This window comes from Rosa chinensis, chromosome 6, assembly GCF_002994745.2.
Source record: "Rosa chinensis cultivar Old Blush chromosome 6, RchiOBHm-V2, whole genome shotgun sequence".
Lineage (NCBI taxonomy): Eukaryota > Viridiplantae > Streptophyta > Magnoliopsida > Rosales > Rosaceae > Rosa > Rosa chinensis.
In genome coordinates, this window is record NC_037093.1 from 22,151,916 (window position 1) to 22,171,037 (window position 19,122).

At 36.3% G+C, this 19,122-nt stretch overlaps 1 protein-coding gene across 1 annotated transcript; it reads left to right on the top strand.

Annotated features, from left to right (window-relative positions):
* Positions 1 to 1,975: 1,975 nt before the first annotated feature.
* On the top strand, positions 1,976 to 8,100 carry LOC112172140 (protein CHROMATIN REMODELING 35). Its single transcript, XM_024309347.2, has 7 exons — positions 1,976 to 2,133; positions 2,514 to 2,586; positions 3,328 to 3,899; positions 4,041 to 4,199; positions 4,358 to 4,510; positions 5,897 to 7,659; positions 7,754 to 8,100. Exons 2-7 carry the CDS (start codon positions 2,538 to 2,540, stop codon positions 7,755 to 7,757), a joined length of 2,700 nt encoding a protein of 899 aa, XP_024165115.1. The 5' UTR covers positions 1,976 to 2,133; positions 2,514 to 2,537; the 3' UTR covers positions 7,758 to 8,100.
* Positions 8,101 to 19,122: the final 11,022 nt, after the last annotated feature.

Sequence of the window (19,122 nt, forward strand, 5' to 3'; positions counted from 1 at the left end):
AACCCGAAGCTCTAACATTTAAACTAGCAATTGAACTCAGAATTGTCAGTGATTCAGGGAAGCGAAAACAAAAGCCAAAGCTCTAAAAAACCCCAAATTAAACTAGCGCCCTCGTCATCCTTCTTCCTCAACCCAACGACGTCGTTCTCGGCTTCATTCTAGTTCGGAAGGCTAGACCAGGCCAGCTCGGGTCCTCAATCCCATTCAGCAAGTGATTCGACAACATCATCGTCGTTGAATTCGGATTTCGGATCAATCCCTAAGTGAGGGACTGTGAAAGTTTGACTCCAGAGAGAGAGAGAGAGAGAGAGAGAGAGAGAGAGAGAGAGAGAGAGAGATAAGGAAGTGAGGGGTAAAATCGTCATTTTGGACCACATTGTGTTAAATTTGAATGTCTGAGGAGTAATTTGTTTAAATTAGGATATTAGAGACTGAACTGTTGGCGCCCTAAAAGTATAGGGAGTGACCAGTAATTTCTCCATATTTTTTTTTAATGAGAGTTAGCAAAGTTAGTAGGGTGTTAGATTAGTAGGTAGGTGTCAACATTATGATTCGTGGGATAGAGTTGAGATATAGAATTTGGATACAGGTAATCGAGAGATTCTTGCGTAGGACAAACGTATCATGTGGCTGGTAGGGCTGCCCAATCAGTGAATATGCAAAGAAGTGTTTTGGGTATTTTCTTGTAATAATTAAGGATAGTTTCAGTATACACTTAAAATTTTCTGAGTTTTGATTGGGTTGCCCCAACGCCACGTGGTACGTTTGCCTTATGTAAGAATTTCTCCGGATAATCTCCTCCCAATATCATTTCAATAGGGGTGTAAATGAGCCGAGCCGGAGCGAATACCAGGGTGATCATGTTCGGCCCATTTATTTTTTATTGAGCTCGAGCCGGGCTAAAGCTTGAAAAAAAATTTCCATGCTCAAGCTCGGCTCGGCTTGAATATTTTTCTTATGCTCGAGCTTGGCTCGGCTTGATTTTTTGGACAAGATCGAGCTTAAATTCGCTCGACTGGGTTCATTTGACTTTAAATTTAAAAATAAAAAAAAGAAGAAAGAAAATTTAAAATAATAATCCAAAATTTGATGTCTAACCATCACACAAATCCCTTTTGACTTTATTGTAATATATTTTACTTAAAATCTCTGATTCTCTTCCGATTGAAAAGGAATGTAATAAAAAGAATTAAAGATTTGAGATCAGAAAAATTATATTTTTATTATACTATAAATTTTCATGAGTTGAGTTTTAACAAACTCGAGCTACTCATGAGCTAGACGAGCCGAATATATCCTTGTTCAAGCTCGGCTTGTTTTTTTGTCGAGCCTAATATTGAGCTCATACTCGGCTCATTTATCTTATGAGCACGAGCCGAACGAGCTAAAATCGAGCCGAATACGAGTCGAGCACGAGCTGTATCGAGCCTATTTACAGCCCTAATCATTTCAAGTTTCAACCTTTCTCTTTCTACATATTCTATTTATTGCTCGCCACGTTGTATCTAACTATCCATAAGAATTAAATAATAATTAATACACTCAAAAGACGACTTTCTAATTTCTCTTCATACTCTTATTTAATTTTATCTGCCTTTGAAACTCTTTAATCATTTCACGTTCTTGAACTTCTTCTTCTTTTTTTTCAATAAAAAGATTTTTTTTTTTTTTTTTTAAATTAGTTTGATTAGTTTTTGTTGGGGGACGCCATTGAGCCAATAAATTTCACCGTCCCTTCTTTCCCTCGGTGCGACACCAACAAATAATTGTTTTTTTTCCTGAAAAAAATAAAAAACAAAAATAAAATTTTATTTGTTTATTTTCAGTGTCGGCAACGACGCCGTACCAACTGGAAAACAGCTTCAACCAATCAGACTACGCCATCTCATCCGCTCGCACGCTCACACCTGCCGAGTGCGACGCACTAGACTCCTCCCCTTTCGATTCCTTTTAGCATGGAATAGACACAGTCCACCTCATTCTCATTTCATTTCCGAAAGAAAGAGAGAGAAGAAGCTTTACCGTCTCTCTCTCTCTCTCTCTCTGGCTCTGCTCTCTCTCTCACTCTCACGCTCTCTGTTAGGGTTTTCACAGAGCCAGAAAGAGTGCCTTCTCCGCCTCATAAGCCCAAATGTGAGTCTTTCTCCCTTCAATAATCCCCAATTTCACGGTACTTTTTTTTTTTTCCGGCGAGAAAATTGTTTTAATAGCTTCAGTTTCACAGCTCTTAGTCCGCCATTCGTACAAAAATGGCGATTTTTATTTTATTTTGTTTTTCGCTTCATGAAATTCAGCAGTTTTTGTTTGTTTTGTTTCTGAATTCTTTCATCAGACGGACAGATTCCCCCAATTTTTTTTTTTTTTTTCATTTTTTTTCTTGCTGTGATTGACGATTTGAAGGGTAAAGTTGATGTTTTAGTGCCCTTAGATACCAAAACGGTGAATTTTGTTTTGTTCTTTTCAGTAATGATAAATGCGTTTTAATTTTGTTTTGGTTTTTGGCTTTTGCTCAGTGTTTTCTGCAAATTTGGTGAGGTATGGAGCCGGCAGTGGATATGCGGCCGGGTAAAGACGCCACTTACGACGGTATACGTCTCTCTATTAAACGGCATTTTTGTTTGCATGCACAAATTTTTGCACCGGCATTGCTGTGGCTTTTGAGAAGAACTTGTATTTGGTTGATAACATAGTCTTTGCGCCCTTTATAGTTACGGTTTTAGTAAACCTTGTGAATTTTGTTCATCACAAGTAAATGCAGCGAAAAAGTATTATCCTGGGATATGTTCTGTTGCAGAGATAATGGGGACTAGGTGATGATTAGGGAATATTCGATATGAAGAAAGATAAGACTAACACAATCTTTCTCAAACGTTTTGGTTGATTTTCTGATACGTCAAACTATTCTTTTTAGTACACAAATAGTGAACCTTAGGAGGTGTATCAAGCAAGTATACTCTGCCTTTTTATTTTTTATTTTTTTCTCGACAGCTTCATTGCAGCTGGAACTGAATATGAGCGTGTAGATTAATTGGAGTTAAAATGTCCTGCTTTCAGAACTTAAAAAAGTAATACTGATTGCTATTAAAATGTCCTGCTTTAGATGCAATTGCATGTGCCCAATTGAGGGATCACGACATATGTTTCCAGTTATGGTATTCAGTCATTCACAAAGCTGAAATGGAAGTTTTGTCAAAACTTTCTTCTGTTTTCTGTTCTGGTGCCCATTGTAATATCTTAGATACATGGTTTTATGTTGGTTCAGTGATTTTCTCATTTCCCACAAGTTTATTATATCTTGTTAAAATCTATGTTACCATCTGAAATCAGGTTTGTATTCCAAGGGGCTTAAGAGGTTGAAATTGTCTTCTGATAGAAATGTATGTGATGGAATGGTCTTGTCTGCAAGTATGCATAGTGAAATTGTACAGAAGCCATGTTCTACTTCTGCAGTTGTCGATTACACTGATCCATTAGCTATACAAAACTTGCTGGAGGGATTAGATGACAGTGGTAAATATGGAAGTGTTGCAAAGGACATGAAGACATTTACTGCTCAGATACATCAAGTACTGAACCCTTTGCTTGCAAAATACCCCACACTATCAAATGCATACTTTAAAGAGGAAAGAAGGCATAGTCAATTGGCTCCTAAATTAGCAATTCAACGAGCTCCGTCACTAGCACGAAATAATGTCATTGATTTGGATGATGACTGTGTCGACAGTAATGCTCCGGCAGCATCGTTGCCTATTGTAATCATTGATTCAGATGAGGAACAGAATGAAGATCAGAGGCCTTCTTACTCTTTCCAGGAGGTTTTCATGACACAACCATCTTATTCTTTCAAGGATGTAATTCTGCCACAGCCATCTGAACAAGTTTTCAGGAAGCACTTGGGGGTATGTGTGACCCATATCTTATGAGATAATGAGTAGTGCAATAATGTTTGATAGATGATGATTTGGCTCGTAATTTCTGCATTTCATTGTCATCCTTTTTTGTGGTATCTTTCAAATGATTGGTTGGAGTACCCTGTTCAGGTGAGGGATCGAGTAGAAGAAGCAAGTCTGTCTACTGGAACTGAAACAAATAAAGATCCAGGTGTTTATGTGGGTGTAGAAGATGAAGAAAGTACTGAAGATGATGATGGTTTAGGAGATGCATGGATGGAAATGTCAATGGCGTTAGAATCTTCAAAGGTATTGTCTATATTCTTTCTTTACAATAGGTGTCTTGATGTCAAGTGATTGGTATAAACTTTAGGGTTGTTTTGGGCTAAAATGTCTGATTATTTTTCAGAGCTGCAATCAGAGTATACAATCATTATTCTATATTGATTTTCATCTCCTTCTGATAGGATGTCACTGTAGACCCTTTATCTGAAGAAAGAACGAGTGAAGGCGACTGTGAGCATTCTTTTGTCTTAAAAGATGATCTTGGATATGTTTGCCGCATCTGTGGGGTTATTGACAGAGGAATTGATACAATTTTTGAGTTTCAGTATAACAAGGTATAGCTTCTCCCTTGTGTACCTAGAATACTATCATGTTAGTATTATCAGCTTGCTAAGTTGCTTCTGGAAAGAGCTATAAATATATGTGCAGTTTAGTTCTTTTGGGATATTCATTTGCCTGTAGGTAGTGGTGATGTAGAATATTGGTACTAGGACTAAGCCCCAAGGAAACAGAGAATTTTAACAGCCCTTGAATGAATGGGAGGTCTTTCATATGAGTTTAATTAGATTGGCCCTAGGGTTTCTAAGTTTTGTACTAGCTCAAGTTAAAGCGCACTGCTTTTAATACAGAAATCATGCTAAGAATTGGTGATGCAAAGGATGCTTGTGGGCAACCTGGGCTACACCCCATGTAGAATTTCTTAAGAAAATATTAATTTTTGCTAATAAGTGAAGGTTATACTCCATGCAGAATGAATCCAAGTTATATATTTTATAATTTTATTATAGCTCAAGCATTATTTCAAAAGGGTTTGTAGTTTAGTTTATGGTTCTCAAGATCTTTTACATCAAAGAAAATAAATTTTATAAATAAAGTCTAGCCCACCCTTTTTTAAATCCTGTCTCTGTCCCTGGGTGATGCTGAAATTAATGTTGGGCCATGTGAAGATTCAGTCCATCCTGACACTCTTTGTTTATGAGTCATTCCTCTGGTCGAATGTCCATGTAATCAAAATACGTGACTTGGTCTGGATTTAGGTTCTCTACATTAAACTAACCTTTAGGATTGTTGTATGGAGTGCATAAAATGTCACTCCTTAGCAAAAACCTATTAATCTACTCAACACTTGAAAATCCCCATTTACCAACTAGTGAACTATAGTATCCTCAGACAGCTGCTCTACTGTTTTCTCTCCGACAGTTTTCCACCTGAATTTTGTTCTAGTAGACAACTCACCAAAGTAATTTTGTTTTTGGACAAGGAAACAAGGGGTGGCTTCTTACTACTCCTGAGATCCAATACAGTATGGTTAATAGAAACACCTAACTTGTATCTCTGAAACTCCTGAGATCCAATACAGTATGGTTAATAGAAACACCTAACTTGTATCTCTGAAGGTTCCATGCTCAAATGACCTGACGATGTTTCACATTGCTGAATGAAAATAAGTTAATCATGGTATTGAGAGTAAGAGATTGCAATAAATTCGGTTCAGGCTTATAATCATACTTTACTTTATTGCAGATCGAAAATGAATTCATTGAGTTGGACTTTTTATTTATGCCTTGGATTCTAGTCTCTAGACTTGCCTCGATGTTATGTAATTAAAGTCAATAGATGGATCTGCTTAAACTAATTGGCAAGATATCTGATTCCAATGGCTACATATCCTCTTTTGGAAATTAAGTTTCATTTTGTCACATCTTCATGTACTATTTCAGGTCAAAAGGAGTACAAGAACGTACATGCCTGATTCTCGTAATGGGAAAGACAGAGATTCAACTGAGACGGGTGGAGTTAAACTTTCTGAAGATGGTTTGATAATAACTGAAATATCTGCTCACCCAAGACATATGAAGCAAATGAAACCTCATCAAGTGGAGGGTTTCAATTTTCTTGTTAGCAACTTAGTTGGTGATAATCCTGGTGGTTGCATCTTGGCCCATGCTCCAGGGTCTGGTAAAACATTTATGATAATCAGTTTCATGCAAAGTTTCCTAGCCAAGTATCCAAATGCTAGACCGCTGGTTGTTCTTCCTAAGGGAATATTGGATACATGGAAAAAGGAGTTTAAATATTGGCAAGTAGAAGATATTCCTTTATTTGACTTCTATGAGGCCAAAGCAGACAATCGGTCACAGCAGCTGGAGGTTTTGAAGAAGTGGGTAGATCAGAAGAGTATCCTGTTCTTAGGGTACAAACAGTTCTCCTCTATTGTTTGTGATCGAGAAACTAACCACATATCAACTTCGTGCCAGGAGATATTGCTAAAGGCACCTTCAATTCTTATTATGGATGAAGGGCACACCCCTCGGAATGACAACACTGATGTATTCCAATCCATTGCAAAATTGCAGACACCTAGGAAAGTTGTACTTTCTGGAACTATTTATCAAAATCACGTGAAAGAAGTATTCAACATTCTGAATCTTGTTCGTCCTAAGTTTTTAAGATCAGAAACTTCCCGACCCATCATCAAGCGCATAATGAGTAGGGTAGATATAAAAGGTGCAAGGAAGCAGTTCAAAGCTGGTGCTGATAATGTTTTCTATGAACTAGTGGAGGAGACTCTGCAGAGGGATACGGATTTCAGAAGGAAAGTGACTGTCATACATGACTTGCGTGAGATGACCAGCAAGGTCCTTCATTACTACAAAGGAGATTCCCTGGATGAGCTTCCTGGACTTGTTGATTTCACTGTGGTACTCAATCTAAGCGCCTGGCAGAAGCAGAAATTCCAGAAGGAATTCAAGAAGTTTGCAAGGAAGTTCAAGCAAAGTTCAGTTGGCAGTGCTGTTTATCTGCACCCAAAATTGTACTCCGTCTCTAAGGACTGGAAACCCTCTGATTCAAATGAAAAGATGGATGAGTTGGTCGAGACGATAGACTTGAATGAAGGAATTAAGGCAAAATTCTTTTTGAATATGCTTAGGTTATGTGAGTCGTCTGGTGAGAAACTTTTGGTTTTCAGTCAGTACCTCCCACCTTTGAAATTTTTAGAGAGATTAACAGTCAAAACGAAGGGTTGGAGTCCTGGGAGAGAATTGTTTGTGATCACAGGGGAATCAAAGTCTGAGAATAGGGAGTGGTCCATGGAGAGATTTAACAATTCCCCTGATGCTAAGGTTTTCTTTGGCTCCATCAAAGCATGTGGAGAGGGTATATCTTTAGTAGGGGCATCACGAGTCATAATTTTGGATGTCCATCTTAATCCCTCTGTGACCCGGCAAGCAATTGGCCGTGCATTTAGACCTGGTCAAAAGAAGAAAGTATTTGTATATAGATTGGTAGCTGCTGATTCCCCTGAAGAGGAAGATCATAGGACTTGCTTCCAAAAAGAATTAATTGCCAAAATGTGGTTTGAATGGAACGAATATTGTGGTTATCGGGATTTTGAAGTGGATACTGTTGATGTCAAAGATTGTGGTGATCTTTTTCTTGAAAGTCCAGTGTTGGGGGAAGATGTGAAGGTTCTGTACAGAAGGTTCGTGTGCTTGTGCATCCAATTTTGTCTTAATTGAGTTCCAACATCTATTTCTTTCTGACTATGTCCCAACTATTTTCTTTTTTTGTTTCAGGTAGGCCCTTCCATCATAGTAAGGCTGAGGTACAGTGTAGGGAAAGTAGTCACAGAAGGTTTTAGCATTAACTTTACTCAGCATGGGTGGTGAAACATATCTTGGTATATGCAGGTTTTGTTTAGTCTTTTCAGAATTAGAGTCGTCTCAGAAGTATCTGATGAACAAGAACAATGGATTCTGACATGTAAAAAGTTCTAAGATGGAAATTTTGAGAAGGCTATTTGGAGGGTGCTTCTTTGTATGATGATGTTGTTTACCCTTCAGGAATTATATGCTCTTTTATGATGTTTTGACATCTAAAAAGTTTTAAGAATGGAAAATTTGAAAAGGCTATTTGGAGGGTGCGTTTTTCGTATGATGATGTTGTTTACGCTTCAGGAACTCTTTTATGATTTTTTTTTTTTTTTTTTTTTTGAGCTGGTTTATGCATCCCATTAAATTTCGGGTTAGATTCTACTGTGTAGTTTGAATGATTCGTATGTAAATGAAGCAGATTATAGTGGGCAGAGGATGATGTTTGTTTTCCAGATACTAGAAATTCATCTAAACCAGATGTAGTGGGCAGGAGAAAATGTGTGAAATATCCATTATTAAGAGGATGGTTGTATCAAGAAGAATGCTGATACTTTCATTCTTTTGCAATTATAGAAAAACCATGACGAGAGCTCTACGAAATCTCCAAATTTGGGTTTTTTGTTTTTTTGATGACAAAATTTGGGTTTAAAGTCCGCCGTATGTTCACTGTTTCATCGTTGTATGAACGAGCCTTAAACTGGTTCTAGTGTTTGGCACTTTGCTATCCCAAACAATGGTTCTAGACCTTTCATTTCTTCCACTTGTGTGATTTTTGGGTAAAAACCGTAAAATGATCAGAGCTTTTCTATCAGGATCCCTAAATCTTAGACCTTACGGTACGATTTTCACTATCGTTTTTTCTTTTCTTTAGATACCAAGATCACTCGACCTTTTTTAAAATAACCATACTCATTAGTTCACATTCAAAAACACGGAATTATACTAGTTAGATATCCAAAATTACTCAATAAGCTAAAGTTAAGTAATTTGTTATTTGTTTTTAGTATATATATATATTTTTGCCAGTAATAAATGATATATATATTGGGAGTGTTTTGTGTATACCTCAGAATGGGTCAAAAGAAGTGCTCATCCCATGCAATAGCGGAACCAGAAATTAATTTAAGGTGAGGCGTTTAGAAATAAAAAAAACAAATAAATTTAAAACTCAAAATATAGCTAAACTTTAATAAAATTAATTTAGAATAAGATTAATATAAGATAAAAAACGTGTGACTCATAACATTTAGAGACTGAAAACTATTTATACTTTCTGCTTACATAAACTTTATTTACAAAAATTAAAAAAAAAAACTCAAGTGGGTCGCAGGACCTACATGGTCCCCACGTGGCTCCGTCACTAGTCTCATGATATGAGAAGAGGAAGGTTAAGCTCAAAGCATCTTTGATGATGAGTGTTTGATTGCACCAAAGTTAGTACATAATTTAAAACTCTATCAATGTAATAAGAGCAAGTAGGGATCGTTCTCAACCGGGGATTTGAATGATTTATTCATGCAAAAGAAAAACGCTAGATAAAGAAAACAAAAATATAAACAAAATATTATTTGCGATTTTTTACAAAGAAGGGGATTTTAGGTTTTGTAATTTAATCTAACAACTAAATAATATACAACTCACCAAAACACAAAATCAAATAGATAATTATGAATGGAACAAAATATAGATGAAGTCAACCACTACTAACACGTTGGCAAGGTTTCAAACGAATCAAAACATGTTATAGCTAGAAATCAATCAAGAACAAAGATGAACACATACAAAGTCCTTTTTACTTCTCTTAATTAAATTAACTAGATGAACACACTATAGTTAACCTTATTAAGCATGCAATTACTAGTGGTAGCTAATCATTAACAAAAACACAATTAACGCATTAAACACATATGGAAGTTTGATCAATTCAAGCAAAGATAACAAGTTAGAACGCTAATCTTATCATACAAAGCTTATTGTTGATTTACCTAAGCAACTATAGGTTTTCCACTTCGATTATTAAGCTCTAGAGCGCTAGCTGATCTTAATATGGATTCAATTACATGCTCATCAATCAAAGTTTGCATATAAAGATCAATTAACAAGTAAACGATGAGATTGAAGCACAAAATCAATAAACATGCATAACACTTTACAAATCGCAATTTATCTTAGAAAACCAAAAACCTAAAACATGCTTCATAGTATTCAAAAGCTAAACATCCATATTCATACTTTCAATCTAACATGAAATCGCAAATTCCAAATAAAAACAAAAACTAAAATCAATGTTTTACAAAGTATCAAAATCAAAAACAAACTAGAGGTGTTCATGATTACACTTTTGAATTCTTTAAGGATGCAAGAAGCTTCAAAGGTGGTGGATTTGATGATAGATAAGGCAAGGATGCTTGAATGGTGGACAGGATGCTCACTGCCTTGAACTTTGGAACTTGGAAGAATGATGAAAACTTGAGAGAGTGTTTTCATTTATGATTCTGAATTTTGTGGCGGTGAAAAATGTCTCACAATGCCTCCTATTTATAGTGCACGGCATGCTAGGGTATCAAGGTTGATTTCTACTTCAATGACATCATTCAACCAATCAAAATATTCCATGAGAAGTAGAGAACAATCTTGAATCTTCATGAATATCTTCTTTGCCGAAATTATCATGTACTTTCCCTCAATTTGGTCTTCATTCAACTCGTATGTAATCAGGAAATGTAAATTGATATTTATTCTCTTTTATTTTCTTTTCCATAATTCACACGAAGTAGATATCTTTCCAAATTCCTTCAAAGTTGCCGTCAAGAATATCTCCTTGTATATTGCATGGCGTAAAAGAATTAATTTGGGAAAATAACTCTTCCATGACATCTTGATCATTCTTGAAACTCACATGCAAGTCACATGTTTCAATCTTTGGGCCAGACTTATTCACTTGGACGTTTCAAAGCTCATTATTTAATTGTGACGCCACTTATAATCTTCTAGAACATTCTTGCACATTCTTGATTCATCTTGAAGTCACAACATCTCCTAGCGTTCCTAGGTATCTTAGTATCTTCAGGGTTCCTAATGCCAATAGGTTTCCTAGTCCATTTATGACTCTTTATTTCCGAGATGGTCAGGAACCTTTAGAAGCTCTCCTTGTGTAACAGGGACTCCTAGTCATGTTAGTTTTCCTTTTCCTGGCAGCAATGAGTTTCATTGTCTAACTGGAATTCTGTCATCTCTCATTTCTATCATGATTTCCACGAGCTCACTCCTAGTTGACTCAGGATTCCTACTTCAACGGGGATTCCTTCTCCTAGTAGGGTTGAGAAAACTTCATTTCTCCATTTCTTTCCATTTCTGTGCCATTTACTCCTTGCCTGCCTTTTTAGACTCAAAAATATCTAAAAATAAAAATTAAGTTAGAAATGATTCTGTTAAGGAAATAACTAAGTCAAATGTAGAGAGTTTAACGTTAATAACATAGCAAATATTGCTATCATTAGTGTTTCTTAGAGAAACTTCGTAATGGTCATGTCAAGTTATGCACAGCTACAATATGAGAGAGGAATAGGGCTTCCAGATTTGCAATTAATGTTAGTAAAAATATACAACATGGAGCGCAAATGTGAGGACATAGTATGGGAGTGAGAATCACAATAAGTGATGAAGGAGCATTGCCCGAACTTTGTAGGTGTTCTAGTTTGGATTTGAAGATGTTTAAGGTAATAAATATACCTTTATGAAGTGGTGGTAGAAATCTACGTATATGAAGTAGTACTTCATAAGACAAATCTAGTAGTGTTTGGGCTTGAAGTGAAGGGATTTAAAGGTGACTTTGGTCATTTTGGGGTTAAGTCCAAGATATATAAGATGGTATGGAGGATTTAACTTAAATTCATGTGTTTGGGCTTAAGATAAATTAGCAAAATTTATCAATTGGAACAAAGTTGGTGCCTCAACAATTATAATTTCTACATTTTGATTCCCCCACCGAAAGAAATCTTTCTATCCCCAAAAGCATGTTTACCTTTCCTCACCCTCTCTTGGCAGATCTTGATCAATTTTTTATCGGGATCTTTGGCTTAAGATTGGGGGAGGCATCCCCTCCAGATTGTCCTTTTTCTTCTGTTTGTTATGGTTTTCTTTTTTGTTTTCTCTCTTTCGTTTTCTCCATGCCCACAGTCTTGGGTGGTTTTGCTCGGAGTTCGTCTTTGACCTGGCTTTGTTTGATCTTTCTTGTTTTTGATTTTATTGAATTCTTCGGTATTCATCCTCTTCATCCCACTATTCTTGTCATCTGTTGTGGTCGATTTAAGTGGGGTTTGCCAACTAGTGCTCTTGGTGAAGCAACAAGAGTTTATGTATATTTGGGTGTCAATCTCTTCGATCTCACCTGTTATTTTCATCCAGTTATTCAGTTGGTGTTCCTCTGATTTCTTGGCGGAAGAAGTTCGATGTGGTGATGATGATGTTTTCAGTGAATTCTGGGAATATGGAGGTTGGAAACTTTGAATTCAACTTGGATCTTAATTACGTGATCTATTGCTCTAGAAGGATTCAACTGCTGCCTTCCTTGCCATGGAGTGGTGGTCCAAGCGTGGGCCAATCTATGTCATTGTTTATTTTGTGTTGGACTTTTGGGCCTGTGTATCCATCTTGGGAGGCCTGTTGGGCTTCTTTGTACTAGTATTGTTTATTAAATAAAATTTATGTTGACAAAAAAAGAAGAAGATAAATTAGCAAAATTTTGCTTCCTTTCTCCAATTTTTGGGGGTCCTATTTTCTCTTAAATAAAACTGGCTAGATTTATAGGCCAAAAGCTGGTTGTGTATGGCGATTGATAAAGTGATTTTAAGATGCTTTGGAGTCTGGCGGCCACTTTGTTCATTTGAATCTATAAAAGGTGTTACCAACTTTCAAACTAAAGCTTTTGGTTTTGAAATTTACCTATCATATAAACCAAAACTTTTTGCATTTGATCATTTCTATCAAATTTGGTGTTTCGGTTTACAGTATTACCAACTTCACAACAAATTTATTTTCAGAATACAAATTAGAATGAATAACACTAATTTTTTAAATTCTAAACTCTCAAATTAAAAGTCAATATTATTTCAAAAAAAAAAAAATTCAATATAACTATCTTTAGAAGGGGGTGTATTCAATTCAGATTTTAAAAGACTTTATTTGAGTTTTTATAATTCATGGATTTACCTAATCCACGGATTGTTTAAATTCTATATGGACTCCGATTGATTTTAATGGATTGATCTACTAGTATTTGTTTAGATTTTACAAATCCTTATGATGTTTTTGGTAAGTTAATTTTTTTTTTCTTCTTCTTTAATTAAGCAATGGATGTATGGATTCAACTATAATGCTATATCAATGACAAGAAAGTATGGCATCTACCATTCTTTATGTTGTGTATAATAATATATGAACAATAAGAGAAAACTAACGAACCAAAATGTTACACAAAAAATAAAGTAGTAAACTAATGACATAATTTATTTCATATCTAATTTACAAAAGAATCATGTGTGTATGTATCATCTTAATAATATCATTGCAAGTGAGCTTCATTAGCTAGAAGGATTAAGGCTTCTAAAGCTATAATGATAAAAATAAAATAAAAAATTATTAGATGAGAGCAGAGGCAGAGGAAAATAGTGGGAAAATAGGTCTAAGACAAAATAGATGAGTGTCACCTATTGAGATCTACTTTTTATTTTTTATTTTTTTGGGTGAAGAGTTTCTTCATTTTTTGAGTGAGAAAGAATCCATCAAAATCTTTTGGGAAGTGGTTGGATTGTTGATATGTATAAAAAGCACTATAAAATCTTCCAAAATCCAGCATTTAATGAAATCCTTAAAAATCGGTATACTTTTGAATATCAGCAGATTTGAATGGATAATTTTAAATCTTAATTGAATACATCAAGATTTTAAAAGACTGTTTAAAATCTCAATTGAATACCCATAAACTTCTAAAATACAAAAAAATCTTGTAGACTCTTAATTGAATACACCCCCCTAACACTCTTAAATTTCTACAGTCTCGCAACTTAGTATTCTTATGTTGTCTAAAGTCCCATAATATGCTGGAGTTTGTATCCAACTTAGTAGTCTTATGTTATCTTTATTTTTTAATTACTAAGACACAAGAGTGAAAGTTGATATCATTATTATTTTTATTTAGAGAACACATGCTCTATGTCTGTGTCTATCTATCTACCTTTACATATTTTTCTTTTTTTGAAAGAAGGGCCAGTACTGCTGCCCTCAAGCCTTGATTAATGAAACCATAGAATACAAGGGGGGAACATAGACCCTGAACCCCATATTACAAAAAGTAATGTATTCTAATATGCACCAGTTAGCAAAGAGTGTTCGATTGGCTACTCTATTTGCTTTGACAAAGCGGTGACATTACGGAATCTCTACTACTGAGAAACATTATTACAAATAACACAGCTTTCCTACTATGTTACCTTCACATATTTAATCTGTCATGATTTAATTTTATAGTGTTTCGTTTTGGCTTCCAAGGCTGTATCATAATAGACAAACTTGAGATAGATTTGACATCCCCATATAATTTTTTCTTGGTGTGCAAGGTTATTCCATATAGGGGTTTTATAGTGTCAACTTTTATGGCACGTTTACTTATTTGGAATGGAAAATAATCATGAATCAGAGACAAGTGGAATGTGAGAAGAAAGGAATCGATATTGATTCCAGAGGAATGATTCCTAAACTCATCTCCCCCATTCATAATCGAATTCCTGAGTATTCAGGAATCGATTCCTGATAAGGAAGTGGGACCTACATCCATTCCGATTCCTTTATGTGTTAGTAAACGCAGGAATTCTTTTACCCGGAATCATTCCGATTCCTTTATGTGTTAGTAAACGCAGGAATGTTTTTACCCCATAATCATTCTCTTTCCTTCCAAGTAAGTAAACGTGCCCTTACACGAAAGATGAAGTGGCTTTTGGGCTTAAGAAGATTATGATTCGTGAGTGAGAGATGATCACTTCGTTGTTTTACATTCCATAGGAGATGTTTACTTGCAGGTAATGGGAATGAATCAATGTGGAGTCATTCCCATTCTCCTGTATGGGGATGTTTACTAACCATATGGAGGAATCAAACTTCTGCGGAACCCGCAACAAAATCAAGAGTGATTTCTCCATTCTCCATTCTGGGGGAGGATTGATTCCGATTTCTTGGTGAATCAACTTTCATTCCAAAAATGACCTCATAATTTTTATGATAATCCAAAACTAACCTCATAATTTATGGGCTTCCAAAATGCTCTTTCTTTTCTAATTAAAATTTCATTGCTAAGTTATATGTAAGGGGAATTTTTGTAATCAATTTTAATTGAAATTAATTCCTATACTTTTCATGTGTTTACTATGAGAATCAACTCTTGATTCCATATGATAGGTAAACAGAGGAATGTGAATAACTCTTTATCTCTCCCATTCTCTTTCCGATTCCTTCTCAATCCCATTCAAGTTTAGTAAATGCCTTTTAGGTCATACTGCATAAACTCCTAGGAGTGAGATCAGAGAAGGTTGGTCACAACATAGGAAATACCTAGGCAAGTTCTTGTCGGTGGACAAATCCAATGTTCTATCAATGCGCGAGTTCTTCCATATTCAGGTGGACCATGATTTCTCTCCTAAGGTTTAGCGAAAACGTTCGTTTAGTTTTTTGGCTTCTTTGGAGGCTGAGGTAGTTCTTGTACATGAAGGTGATGAGGACTTGCTCACTGTGAGATTTGTTGGAGTAAGTTTAAGGTTGTGTGGAGTCGTATGTTGACTGTCCAGTAATTTAGTCGTCACCATCGTCTGCTGCTGGTCTTGTAGCCCTATCGAGGAAATGTACTATCCAACGCTTAGGTGTGATTCGAAGGTCCTTTTGAATTTCGAATGCATTAGATTGAGTAGCAGCACAATAGGGTTCTCTCGGTGGTGAAATTTGGTTTTCGAGCTTTTATACCAATAGTGATGGTTCTGAACAATTTTAGAAATTCGGTGGGAGGCTCTCCAACTTTTTGCCTAACAAGTTTAAGTGGTGGTACCGTATCTGGCTAGCTCTTGACATTTTGTTTCTATAAGGGATGGAGACACCTATATCTAAACAAATTTATGATTAAATTATGGAGGACATGCGTTTTGGTCTTTAGATAAGGATTTGGCTCTACTTCCTCCAGATAGTGGTACTTCAATCATCGCCGTTCTTAAAGAGTTTGGAACTAAACATATTGGGCATGGTCATAATTTAGGGACTTTAGATGTTATGGATCCTATTTCAAGAAGCTCACCTTGGAAGCAAGAATAAACTGAAAGTTGGTTCCTAACTTGAGGAGCTAGCTAAGTTATAAGTGTCAAAAATGAAGGTAATTTTACAATCTCTGCAATAGGTGTTACAGACTATTTGAGATTTTTTTGCTACAATTCTTATTGGCTTTAGGTTCTAGGTCTCCATTACACTAAATACATGAGATTGCTTAGGTTTTTTTTTTTTTTTGTTCTCCTTAATCTTTCTATGTACCCCTCAGGGACACTTCAATTGGGTATACTAAACACCTTCCGTTTAAAAAAGCATTTTTCCATTTCCATATTCCATATTCCATTTTTCATTTCATTTTATGGTAACATGTATAAATTTCTCAATTGCCATTATGGGCACTGTGCTTCACGATTCCTCTGGTCTCGCAATTGATGGAAATAACCTACAGATTAGAGAAAGAAATTCCCGGATGATTAGGGCACTAGTGTGGTGTCAGTCAAGGACCCTCTAACGATCATGTCAATAATAATACTCAATAAGCAATGGGCTTAGAATAGTTTTTTTCAAGATACCTTCTTATAGCATGGAGAGGTTTATATAGTTTTTGAAATGTTAGGATTTTTAAGTCGTATTGACTGGAGACCCTTAGAGGTCAAGTACGCTTATTCTCAGAGACTTGATCTCTTTCCTAAGTTCCTCGATAATTTTTGATTGCTCGTAACCATGTTGACATGATTAGGAGATGTTAAACTGAGCCGGTATCGCCACGTTCAAACCCTTAAACTTTCAATTCAAGAAATTTAATTTAAGCTTTGATCAAAAATATTCAATTACATGCTACTGTTAGTTAGAAATGGTAAAATCCTCATATATATGATGCATGCATTATCATGAAATTCACTTTTTGCTACCTACAAATTTTTAGCAAGTTTAGTGATACCTATACTATCCCTTTGTTAGCCTCCTTAGTACTTCCGTCCATTATTTCATTAAAGTAGGGATAAAATTATAAAACACCTTGTATTTTTTATTTTATACAAATTTTTATTACACTAAACTAAATTATGTTGTAAAAAGAAAGAGATGGAAGTAACTTTTTTCAAAAACATTTCCCAAACACTTTCGGAACGGGCTCCACGCAAAAAGCCATATTGTAAACCCTTATTATGTTCCCTCATGTTCTCGTCCAGCTGCGCTGTGGTGTTGATGCAAGCCTCTGGCCTCCAAGACATGCATAGAGTGCAGCCAGACGGGAGGTTGTCTTAGGGTTGTTTTTGGTGGTTGGAGAGTGGGACTAAGAGGGTTCAGTCAGACTTGCCTCCTGGTAAAGATGGTGTCTGCACAAGTTGGGGGTTCGTAGCGGTTGGTGGTGGCTGGGTGTCATATCCGGTTTGAATTTTGGATTTGTGATTGGATTCAATTGGTTTTTGTTGCATATCTATTTGAGTTTAGCTGTGGTATGGAGCCAGTCCATGCAACAAGTTGTTCGACGGCGGTGCTAGCTTTGATCTTTCTTCTAGGAGAAAATATTTCAAACAGTACCCAAACTAAGGCTGACTCCTAACTTTAGTACCCGACTATGCAAAACTATCACTTTGGTACCCCAAGTTTGAAGCTCGACCCAAGAATGGTACATGCCGTCCATCACAGCGTTACGTTTTGCTACGTGGCAAACCATGAGGGCCCTCAAAACATGCCACGTGGTTAGCTAGTTAACGCAGTGATGGACGGCGTGTACCATTCTTGGGTCGGACTTCAAACTTGGGGTACCAAAGTGATAATTTTGCATAGTCGGGTACTGAAGTTAAGAATGAGCCTTAGTTCGGGTACTGTTTGTAACATTTTCTCTTCTTCTAGAGGGTGACGGAGGGTGTGGGGAGGACGACGGAGGAAGTCTCAGTGCCGACTTTGATTTTTATGGAATTGGGCTCTTGAGTTATGAGATTGTGGGGGGAGGATTTTTGCAGGTTCCCTGTCGGCGAGCGTGTCGGGGTTTGAGAACGGCAGCAGTGCATCAGTGATGAGGGTGGCAGTGTTGCTCGTGCAGAATCAGTCTTAGGCTGGGAGCAAGGGTTGGATCCTTTTTGCCCTTGCTCTGTTGTATCTTATTCTGGGCCTGGTGGGTCTTGGTTCTAGGGTCTCACTCTAGGTCTAAGATGGGCTGTTTTTTCTTTTAAAGTTTTTAGTTACTTTTATGTTTACTTGACTTGTTAGTTGTTGGAATAATAAGTTTCTACCATTTGCCTGGACGAGGAGAGCGTGGATTGGGTTTATGCACCTTGTGTATCTTGTTTGCTCTTGTTAGGCGTGAGTTCCTTGCATTGGCAAATGATCGCAACATTCTAGTAGCAGTAATGTGTCTGCTCTGAGTAGGTGGCGAGTTCATTGCTTGATCAAATGGTCGCAGCCTCTAAGTAACAAGGTGAAACTAAGTGTCACTAGATTTATTTTCTGGTGGCAACACTATGGAAAAACTAATCTTATTAGATTATTGTAGTTTTGAGTAAACATTTACTTTCTAGCATGTCATTACTATTGTAAAGCAAATATAGTAGCTAGTAGCGCATGACTCTCTTCGCTAGTTGGTGCTTGTTAAAATACATTATTTTAGTTGAGACTCTTGTTATTATCTTGGGAAGTTCTTTTGTTGCGTATTGTAAACTGGGGTTTAAGCACCATGTCCCCATGTATTCTGCAGTTTCATTAACCAAGACTTGAGGGCAACTGCACCGGCCCTTATTTAAAAAAAAAAAAACAAAAAAAAGATGGACTAGAAGTTTGGTGATTGTCTAGATTTACCTACCGCCTTAATTGATTAATCGCATTAATTGCTCCAAAAAAATTATCATACCATTAAATTTTTTTTTAATCAAACCCAAATCAAGCGGAAATATATTCATCACAAGCCAGAATGACCATTACATAACCTTCACTACCATTTATATACAGATAAGAAGATAATGGTAGTACCCACCGTGATACGTAGA